General features: G+C 42.9%; 1 protein-coding gene across 3 annotated transcripts; it reads right to left on the bottom strand.

Annotated features, from left to right (window-relative positions):
• Positions 1–3,513: 3,513 nt before the first annotated feature.
• Positions 3,514–9,741, bottom strand: LOC121456713 (T-cell-specific guanine nucleotide triphosphate-binding protein 2-like). Of its 3 annotated transcripts, XM_041665116.1 has the most exons (3): positions 9,477–9,741; positions 7,084–7,225; positions 3,514–4,793 (listed from the first exon to the last, which is right to left on the bottom strand). In XM_041665116.1, the coding sequence occupies exon 3, from the start codon at positions 4,774–4,776 to the stop codon at positions 3,529–3,531; it is 1,248 nt and encodes a 415-aa protein (XP_041521050.1). In that variant the 5' UTR covers positions 4,777–4,793; positions 7,084–7,225; positions 9,477–9,741; the 3' UTR covers positions 3,514–3,528. The 3 variants fall into 3 exon arrangements, with proteins under 3 accessions (XP_041521050.1, XP_041521051.1, XP_041521052.1); XM_041665117.1 differs by lacking the exon at positions 7,084–7,225; XM_041665118.1 differs by lacking the exons at positions 7,084–7,225; positions 9,477–9,741 and adding an exon at positions 6,512–6,683.
• Positions 9,742–11,090: the final 1,349 nt, after the last annotated feature.

Below are 11,090 nucleotides of genomic sequence, written 5' to 3'. Positions count from 1 at the left end.
TTCCTGCTTACTTAGGTAATATTATATACTTCTGGGGTCTTTGATGAAGTTAAAGACAGTTATACTTTTCTTTAGTTATGATAGAGATAAATTAGATATGAAGGTTTAGACTCACAAAGAAATATTGTAACTGTAATTCTTGCTTGATACCTGTTTTGTTATATGTGATTTTACTATGTTAGACTTAAAAACCTTCGTTTGTATTTAGACAGGAAGGGGAAATGATGTGACATCCCCTCAGTATACGGTGAGTATATTTTATTACTGTTGGTTAATAAAGAATCTGCTTTGGCCTATGGCAAGGCTGAATAGAGATCAGTGGGGAAAAGTAAACTGAAAGCAGGGAGGAAGAAGAAGACAGAGTCTGGCAGACAGCGTGTAGCTACTGCAGGAAAAAGACACCAGAATCTTACCAGTGAACCACGAGCCTCATGGTAAAACGTAAAATAATAGAAATGGGTTAATTTTAGATGTAAAAGCTAGCTAGTAATATGCCTGAATGGGTGACCAAACAATGTTGTAATTAATATAGTTTTTGTGTGATTATTCGGGTCTGGGTGACCAGGAAAGCAAGCAATGAATCTGGTTGTATATGAGTGTATATTTATTTAGGAGAATGGGTAGATCATGAAACTAGAATGGAGATCATGGAAAAGGAAGAGATCTTATGGACACTGGGAAATAGAGATGGTGGTGGAATGCACTGAAATAAAAATCAGAAACTGAAACTAACTGGGGAGAGAGAGGGAACTGACGGTGGGGAAGGGGATCCATGGGATGGCCATGGAGGAGAAAGAAGGCTACTGTTCTGTGTAGGGAGGTGCTATAATCAAACCCTTACTTTTTGTGTTAGCATAGGGATGTGACTATGCAGTTTCCGTGAGCAAATAGTTCGTGCTTGCATTCACTTTTGATTTTTGTTATTTCTACAGGTCGTAGAGTAATTGAGTTACATAATAAGAAAATGCACAGGCCACAGCTGACGTCCACTCAATATAAAAGTAAAGCTTTAAAGACCTGTGATAACCACAGCAGATAGGGTGGACTTGGTAAAGGGGCATGATGTTTTTTTTTTCTTGATCTTGATATTTACTTTATGCTTTATTTCTTTATTATGTATGCAGTGTTCTGGCAGGTGTGTTTGAAAGCCAGAACAGGGCACCCAGTCTCATTACAGATGTTTTTGTCCCATCATATGGTTGCCACAGAAATTAAACTTGGGACCTCTGGAAGATCAGCCAGGGGTCTTAAACTCTCTTCAGCCCATGATGCTTGAGGCCCCAAAAGACTCAAACCAGCAGCCTATTTCACCCCATAAAATTGCTCAAAACAGAAAAGTCAACTCAGATTAAAAGGAAGTGGGGAGACAAAGTTCTGAACAAGAGAAAGATTGGCAAAAACTAGCCAAAGTTGTTTCTAGGGTGGCCCCTCAATATAATTTACGAATCATTAGACAAAGTCCAGCTAGACTGAGCCGAAGAAAGGCGCACATAAGCAAAAGTAGAGACTGAAGGGCAAGAGGTCCTAAGTCTGTAGAAATAAAAGAATTTTAAACATCTGCCAACGAATGTGCTCTAATGCATGGGCTACCCATCTGCACTAACCATTAGTAAAGTGAGCTGAAGCCCTATTTAGATGACACTAAATTCTGAGTGAGGAGACACACTGAACAACCTTCCATATTGTGAATTACATCCGCCAAGTCATTGAAGAAGATCCTACATCACCAAAGAAGAGAGGCTTCTTGCTCCAACCTGTTTGGATACAGGTTACAGAATCAATTTCTACACAGATGTCTGGGTTTTCAGAAAGAGAATAAACTATGGATACAAAAGTATTATGTTTGGAATCTGAAATGAGTTCCACAGGCTCTCATATTTCATGCTGTGGATCCTGGGGTAGGGCTGTTAGCAGGTCTGGAGCCCAGGACTGTGAATTCCCTGCCTCGTGTCCTCTAACTCTGTTTGCTTCTTCTCTTTCGTCTCCCAGATGATCTTCTGCTTGGATGGACCCCACTGCTACTGCCACCTGCCACCTCTGGAAAGTGACCTGCAGTTCTCTGACTCTGGGACAAAGCAGACCTTCCTCTCTCATGCTGTTTTAACAGGTGTTTGGGTCACCACACATAAGTCACTAATGTCAGTGTGGTGTGGACACAGACAGAGCTTTCAGAGGAACCGGGCCTTGACCACTGCCTCTGGTTTTCTGTAGGATTCCAACACTGACCTAACATGTGCTTTATTTTCTGCCCCTGGGATGCCATGCCTGCATTTCTCCTCCCCTGGTGGGAAAGCCATCAATACAGAAATTCCACAGGGGCTTTAAACAAGAGTCCAGTCAGGTGTCTACCTGAGTTTTTTCTCTGTGGCTGTGACAAAATGTTCTGCAAAGCCATGTAACGCCGCCAGGGCTTCTCTCAGGTCACAGTGAAAGGTTGTACTGCCCTCTATTGGGGAGGTCACAGCAGTAGAGGACTGAGAGAGTTGGTCCTATTTCAAACACAGTCAGGAAGCAGAGATGGGTAGAAAGCATTCAAGTTCAACTACCCTTACCCACTTTATGCAGTTCAGAATCCTCTGTCTTGGGAGGAGGGACCTGCTTGCCATTAACATGATCTCTTGATGTCAGTGATATAATGAGATAAAATCAAGTAATCAAGATAATCTCTCACAGGGATTCTCAGCGGCTCATCTCACATTCGGCTCTAAATTCTGTCAGACTATCAGAACATCTATACCATGAATGGTCAGCAGAGTGGTTAGACAAAGCAGTAGTCAAGAGCTGCACATCCTGGCCACATTCAAATGAGAGCAAGGACGAACAGTGTCTTGGGGTTTTAAATAAAAGCACTCAAACAGGTTTTGGTTTGTTTTATTTTGATTTTTGGAGAGATGATCTATAATCAATGTTTTAGTTTTCAATCACATAGTATAAATTTCTAGTATGCTCATATTGGCTAATGATTGATATGAAATAGAAGTCATTATTTCCATGGGCCATGAGGATCATGTTAATTCATCTATTTTTTTTTTTAACCAGGCTACTCCTAGATGGAGCTTCATTAATGGTCCAGGTCCCTGCCTCTTTTGCTCGTCTTGTGTGGGGCTCCCACCTCTTAAGGAGGTGAGTTTGTCTACACAGTGTTGGTCACCAGATGCCCTCAAACAAAGTGACAAAGCAGACCCGGCTCTGAGAATGCAGAACTGTGTGGAGACTTACACAGGGGTAAAGGATCCAGGAGTCATTAGAACATAAAATCACAAATCCAATCAATATTTTCATGTGTGCTTTACACACTATGGAAACAAGGTTTCCTCACACATTTGTACAATGTTGTTGACTCTTCTTTTTCTACTACTCCAGCATAATTGAGTACTTGCAACAGTGATCTTCTGGTTCCCTTAGAGGAAAAGGATGAACATTCTGGCACTCTACAGGCAAGGTTTGTTATTCTGGAAAGGTCATGTGTCAGTGTCCAAAACGAGGCCAGAAGTAAATACTGATTGGACCTTGTGCCTCATTTTTCCATCATTCCCAGAATTCCGGGGGCTTAGATATATATGGTCCCACCTTCTTTTCAAAAAGATCTTCTTTATTAAGAAGAGCTATGGCATCATTTGCTGCAGTATCAATAAAGAGATTCTGCAGATAGTAAGACTTCTTGTAGTAATAAACAGCACCACCTAGTCCACCAATAATACCCAAGGAAACACGTTCAATATAATTCTGTAGTTTTTTTAGTAAGGACACATCATCATCTTCTGCAAACAAACGGGGAAACGAAAGGTGTTCCTTCAGTTCATTCACAGATATATTAAAATCTTTAGCAATCTTTTGCAATGAGGCATCATCCAGTCCAAAGTAAGACCTGAATTGATTGAATGTTTCATCCAGATCCTCTAACTCATCCCTGATCATGCCAACAAATGGAATGGTGGCCCATGCTCCACTCTTCAGGGCCTCTAGAAAGACCTTCTGCTTTAGGAAATCTCTCTTGAGGTTAATGGCCTCCTTGGTAACACTGTTCAAAGATAGCATGAAGACATAGCGTTTTTTGTCTGGGAGGTCCTTTAGGAGTTTTTGTTCCAGAATTGGGAAGTCATACTCAGACGTTTCAAAGTTAGAGACTAAGAAGATTTGAGGCTCACCTGAGAGAACCTCCTTGAGTTGCTGTGAACAGTCTTTCCGGATTTTCTTTAGGACATTCTCCTTATTGAATGTCTTGGGTTTACTTTTCTTTTCATTATATAATTCATTATCTATCTTTGTTCGGACAAAGTAGAAATTCATTTTCATCCTTGAGATGGCTTTGGCTAGCTGGGCATCATTTTCTTTGAAGCGTGAAGCTGAGATGATAATGAAGAAGTCATACTCATGAAACCTCATTTCTTTTAGGTAGTTTTCTGGTGTGAAAGAAGAGGACCCAATGCCAGGCAGGTCCCATAGTGTCACCTGGGGAAGCTTTGGATGTGGGTATGGAGTTCTCGCCATGGTTGTCTCTGTCACCCCGGTGGGGGCTGCACCTTCATCTTCCTGTCCGACCCCTCTTATGGCATTGATGAACGTGGACTTCCCTGTCCCTGTCTCCCCTGTCACAGCAATGTTCAGGGGGGCATTCTCGATGTCTTTCAGTGCATTGTTGATTACAGAAAGTGCTTCCTGGAGGTTATTGCTCTTGATGTGGGTTTTAATCAAGGTGATGGTTTCCTCAGAGAGGATTTGGCTTTCCCTCTTAAAATTATTAAAGAATGCATTAATGCTGGAGGCCCAAGCCATGGCTCTGTATGTAGAAGCTGAATGAAGCAGAGAGGAGAGAAATCGTAATCATTAATAAAGCAGGGCAACATCTTGTTGTAGGCTGGTTCAGTAAAGCAGGACCCTATACCTTGTCCCACATCAGAGCCAGAATTGCCTTTCTTCTCTCCTCTTGGTCGCTGCTTTCACTCCTGACCTGGTTATAAAGAGGCATCTTCCTCACACTTCACTTCCTCCTAGGAATTTCCTTGCACTTCTTGGTCTAATTCAGACTCCACTTACTCTGTGATGTTACCCATTGCAACCTTTATTATCAGTTTGGTGTCTCCTTTCCATTCCGTTCTTTTCATTAAAATGACACCCATACATGGTGTCAACCCTAGAAGGACATGCCGGAAGGAACGTTTCTCCTGACAGGGTCCTCAACCTTATGTGAACCCTTTCGTAATTTGACTGTAGGTCCTCAAGGCCCCAGGTTCTTTGCATGGTTATTATTTATTTTCCCACATTCTTGTTGCTTTAGTGGCCACCTTTGAAGACCCTCGGTCTTCTTCTTCCCTTCTACCACTTCTACTCTCTTCCCTGTTCTGTCATCTCCCCAGGACCTTAGAGATCACAGCATCTCACAGTTGAGATTTGAAAGTGAAAAGTAAGTCAAACTAGCTGCCCCTGTCTCGGAATTGCTTTTAAAATGCATGCATGTGGAGGTCAGAGTGATGCAGTCGAGGGGTCTAGGAATGGGCTTGTTCTGTGCGTTTGTTTCTGTCAAGCATTAAAATTTAAGAGATGAGTCCTAGTGGAGCCACCATGGGACACCTGGGAAGTGAGGGTTCCCTCTTCAGCCTTCCTAGTCTTGCTAATAAAACAATACAAGAATGAACTCAAACAGAAGATTGAGTTGAAAAGGAACACCTTAGGACAAGAAGATGTAAATCTCATGCTGTCTGGAAGGGAGGAGAACACCAAGGAGAGGGAACAAGAGCTATGCTGCAGCACAGAGGTCACCCACTGAGCACTGGGCAGCAGGCGGCCACAAGGTGAGGGAGTAGCATAGGAAAAGGAATATGGAAGCCCACACTGTTAGTCATGGAGGCTAGAAGCATACTCAGGCTCTGACCAGCATCTGAAAGGGAAAGACAGAGGCAGAAGGAATAGGTAAATTTCTGAGTTGGGCCTCAGTAAGGTGGGACTATGCAGGTGAGTTCTCTCTTTCCATCTTTATGTGGTTTCCGGGGGTAAACCCAACACATGGTTATTTTATAATGAAGACTTGACACAAGACAAGGAACAGATGAGACTGAATTGAAAAGAGATGTTCAAATAACCGTTATTTCCCTTTCTTCTCATAGAAGAGGAGGGACACGGCCTCCATGAAAGTCACACTACTCAGAGAGATACCCTGCCTCCTGGTGTTCAGATGCTCAGTGCTATGCGTCACTGTCTTCAGTTCTCCCGGGTGTTTAGGTCAGAAATCAAAACAACTAAGAATCTCAGCTTCCACACCAGGAACTGAGAGGGACATCCTGGGAGAATTCTGACAAGCATCTTTCATAATGCTGACAGATTTGTAAGGTCCTAACATTTCTCTAAATCACACTTACTCAGAGACTCCAGAAAACACCGGGATTAACTTGGGGAAAGAGTAACATTTACAGAAAACGTCTACATTGAGAATCTTATTATTTCATATTTACCTAAAGTTATATACGTAAACATATGCATATTTATATCTTTTAAATGAAGTTATGCAACATGCCTGATAATTCCTCCCATCTGAGTCATAAAGTAACAGAAACTTCATTGTCAGACATGAGAAACTTCTCTTGAGTTGTGGGTCAGGAGAGTCCAGGATACTCCTCAAACAGCACAGACTCCTGCTGTTGCCCTTGCTTGAGCACCAGAAGTTGAAGGGCGCTGTCCTGAAGACACAGCACACTTCAGATAAAGGACACATAGAAATCAAGCTGGATCTGAACCAAAGTCTCCTCCTCAAGACCCAGCTTCCCTAACATCAGAAGGGGCTATGAGAGTTTCCAAGGGAGGAGAATGTTCCATATTCCTGCCCAGATAGGACTTCCGTGAGCCACAGTGATGATCATCACACTGAGGTAACTAAAGGTGCAGGGGTGGCATTTATGTATTGGTGGTGATCCACACCTGTCTAAATGTGCATCAGGCTGGCTGAACAAGAAGGAAATCGTGCATGGTAACTGAGAATCTAACCAACCACCTGCTGTTAGTGAGGTCACAGATCTCAGAGGAGAACCCACTATGGCCACTTTCCTATCCCAGAATATTTCTGTTTTCCAAACACTTTTCTTTACTCACAGGTACACGGAGCTCTCTCTAACCACCAAAGATGCTTCTTTTCACAGCAGTGAGAGATCACTTCAGAAAGCACAACTGGTCACAAAGCAGAGAACAGCTGACTTTGCGGTGCCCAGCCTCACTTGATGGCATAAGCCTTAACCTAAGAGAGAGAAAACACTGAGGAGGAGGGTGCAGAAGACACAAGGATAGGAAGACCACACAGTCCAATGCAAGACTGAGTCTTCTGGATATGACCAAGATACACATGAAACCTCAACATTATGGCCTTTTACACAAGACCTGAACACTGATACCAACAGTTGATGTGCCAAAGTGGGTGTGGGAAATTGTGTGGGTTGTCACACTTAGATGAAGAGTCACAAGTATAAAAAGTTGCAGAAGGACAGAAGTAGTCTCACCCAAAAATGAACTCCCTAGTTGATAATTCAATCCCAAATGTTCAACCCTAATTTCTGTCTGTCTATCTGTCTGTCTATTATCTATCTATCTATCTATCTATCTATCTATCTATCTATCTATCATCTCTCTGTATATCTATCTATACAAGCTGTACTAACAGCAACAAGTGGAGTTTATGTATTTATTTGTTAAGAGATATGTCATAGTAATGAAGAGTTAGAGAGCATACATCTGAAAGGAAATAGGAGGTATGGAAGGGACTGCAGGGAGGAGAGGGAGAAGGATTCTCTTATATTTTGATAAACTAAAGGACCCTTGCTTCATAGTAAACATTTAAATTAAACAAAATTAAAATTAAAAAAGGAAGAAAGACTACTGTCAGATGCAAGGGCATTGAGGGGACCATCCTCCAAAGAATGTAATTCACTGCATCTATCTAAGGACACTGCAGTGATGTCCCTAAGCCAGCCAGGGTTACATTGTAGGACATTGTCTTCAAACATTGATCAGAGCCTGCCTGACCAGCTGCCTGCTTCATGAGATTAACACTTACATACTAGTGCTGGTGGCTGTCAACCTTCCTGCATATCCACTACCTATCCCATGAGGTGATTCCCTATGCCTCAGAGACTTCAGGTCCCCCAGCTCCAGTGCCTGCCTGGCCTCTTGGCCACCCAGTGCCTGACCTGTCAGAGTTACCAGCTGTCTACCCACCTACTCACCCAGGGAGGTCAGAATTCCTTCCTTTGAGCCCTAGACATCCAAGTTCACCTGACCCCTATTGACCACCCCATGTATCAGAGCCTTCAAAGCCCACCAACTGCTTCCCATTATAAAAGAAGTAAGGAGGTAAATATATACAAAAGAAAATCTAACCAGTGATCAAAGAATACATGAACACAAAAACTTGGTTATCTGAAAACCTAAGACAGCTCGTCTTCTCAAAAAAAAAAAAAACAAAACAAAACAAAAACAAAACACTCCAGAGTAATGGTCTTCATGAGAATGACTTAGATAAAGTTTCAGATGAAGAATTCACAAGGATGATGTAAATGTAATCAAAGAAAGAAGATTCAAGCAATCATTTGAATTACAGACAAGTCAACACAGGGCATGAAAATGAAATTCAATAATGAGAAATACTGAGCAAAATCTTGACTTAAATGAAGCTGGAGATGAAAATGCATTAAAGCAAATGCTCAGAGCAAAGACTCACGATCAGATGATAATGGAGGAGGGAATGTCAGCAGTGAGGACAATGTAGAGGAATGGGAAGACTTGGTCAGGAATGACCATAAAAATAAAAATAAAAAACAACTGTATGGGCAGCCTATGTGTGACCTTTGCAACACCATGAAACACATCCACAGAGAAGGAGAAGAACTCCATTCCAATGGCATAAAAAATATTCTCGATGAACCCTAGCAAGAATGTCTCCAAATTTAGGGAGAGGAATGCACATCCAGACAGATACAAAGGTTTGTAGAGCTCCAGATATACAGAGCAGGAAAAGAAACTCCTGAAGTCATATCACAGTTAAACCCAAGTGGTCTGCAAACTGCAAGAGAGAAACAACAGAAAGTGTAAAGATGGAGCCATCAGAGTAACAACTGACTGACAGCAGATTCCTGAAAGCCAGGGGGTCAACTGCTCTTCCAGACACTGTGGATGGTTGTTTCTCATCTGGGATTTTATCTCCATGATGAACAGTAAAGACTCCAAGAGCATCTGGGTATCCCAGCCTGCTGTCTTCCTCCAAGCTCAACTTCTTCAGAAGATCATCTAGGTCCACACAAGCAGGTGGAAGGAAGGGCTGCTGCTTCTCTGCTTTGGGATGCTTTTGGCACAGAAGATGACACAGAAGGATGCTACTGTGCCTGCTCCCTGAGTGAAATCCCCAAGTTCTCCTGCCCTGGAGTCAGTGCTCCCCCTTTCACATTATCACACACGTAGGGCTATTGGCCAAGCTGAACTTAGAACCCTTCACTCACCTCAGCAGTGGTGACCTTGATCTGAGGGCAGTGGCGCCTCTGGGAACGTTCTCCTCTTAGGAGAAGTCTGTGCACTGCAGCAAGGGCAGTTGCCTTGGAATGCTCTAGAACTGGAATTCAGACTCAGGATGTTCAGGAAGAAATGAGGTGAAGTTTAGAGTTCTGAGTCCTAGGAAGAACTGCCTGAAGAGAGAAAGACCACTTGGAGTGGACAGACTGATCTTGACTTTCACTGTTCCTTTATCGCTGTTGGTCCACAAATAGCCCTTGCTATCTACATTTTCTGGGCAGATATGAGCTCTGCTTATATAAACCACACAACAGGGAGAGGCTGCAGTCCAAATCGGTTTCAGTTTCTATTCCTAGAAATGACTGGTTTGCATGAAACAACTGGGAGATCCTTTAGAGAAGGTGGCAGATGGGTCATAATGATTGAGGTTGTCTAACTAAGTCTGTGGCGTGGCAACGATAGCACAGTTCCGGGTCTGTAGTAGAGATCCGCGTCTGACCCTCTGGCTTCCCCACTGGGGACTGCTGACTCATGTGTGGGTACCTATCCCGAGGTAAACAATGCTTCTGTTGTGGGTCCTGAGTCAGTAACAGATTTACCAGTCAGACTTAAATTTTGGTTATTGCAAATTAGAGACTTTTAAGTAAAAAGAAATCTGCCAGGAAGAAACCAGAGAGAGTTCTCTAGGTAAGGCTCTGGCTATTGTTAGCAAAAGGATTACAAAGGAAAAAACCCACGGAGTTACAATTTTGGGAAGCTAAATTAAACCATAACGTGTCCGGGTGTGGGCTAAGCTTGATCCTGTAACAGACATCCTGCAGATGCTTCAACCATCCACACAAGCATGCATCTCATACAAAAGCTGAGCAGTTAGCCTGTTTAATCTGTGACCCATTACCTTGTAGGAATAGCTGAGGAATTGAGATGTCAAATAGCCTATTCTTTTTTCTTTTCCTAAGAGAATAACCCAACTGTTCCAAGAAGTGTTCCCTCTGGGGCCAGCTGAAAGGATGCATTCAAGGTAGAAGCAACTTCCTCATGGCTTTAACAAGCTGAAAACACTTTGTTTTTACATGATTAACACAGAAAATTTATCCTCTAAACACAATGTTCACCATCACAATTTGATGCTGGTGAGTCCTGGCGGTTAGATAGCTACAGACCCTCACAATGGCCTTGCCCACTGAGGTCTTGCCCATTGTGTTTGTTGTCTACTTGCTTGCTTGCCATAGCCTCACCTACTAAAGTCTTAAAACAAGAAAACGGTGCAATGAAGAATTTTTGTTCAGAACTCTGGCCTTGTAACATTTGTTTGAATGTAGAAGTGTGTCTGATGCAGGTGATGGGGGAGATCACAGTCTCCTCACAGCCTGGAGTCAGCTGAGCAGACAGCAAACTTCTGACTGCAATCAGAGACTAGGTGTTCTGGCCTTGCCATGGAAGCACCAACAATCAAGTGATATTCCCACAGGGAATGCAGGAGGATTTTCCCAGCAAAAGGTGATGTGGGGAGCGTGGACCAGGAGCCATGTTCCTTTCAGATGGTTAGAACCTATTGACAGAGACAGCTGCAGAGTTTTCCTTCTCTCTCTACACTGGGGCTC

The sequence above is a fragment of the Microtus oregoni genome, unplaced genomic scaffold, assembly GCF_018167655.1.
Source record: "Microtus oregoni isolate MIOR12 unplaced genomic scaffold, Mior012 000015F_ref0000493, whole genome shotgun sequence".
NCBI lineage: Eukaryota > Metazoa > Chordata > Mammalia > Rodentia > Cricetidae > Microtus > Microtus oregoni.
This window is presented reverse-complemented; position numbering and strand designations above follow the sequence as displayed.

Excerpts from the sequence above, each read along its gene's own strand:
- LOC121456713 (XM_041665116.1), bottom strand. The coding sequence starts at position 4,776 with ATGGCTTGGGCCTCCAGCATTAATGCATTCTTTAATAATTTTAAGAGG.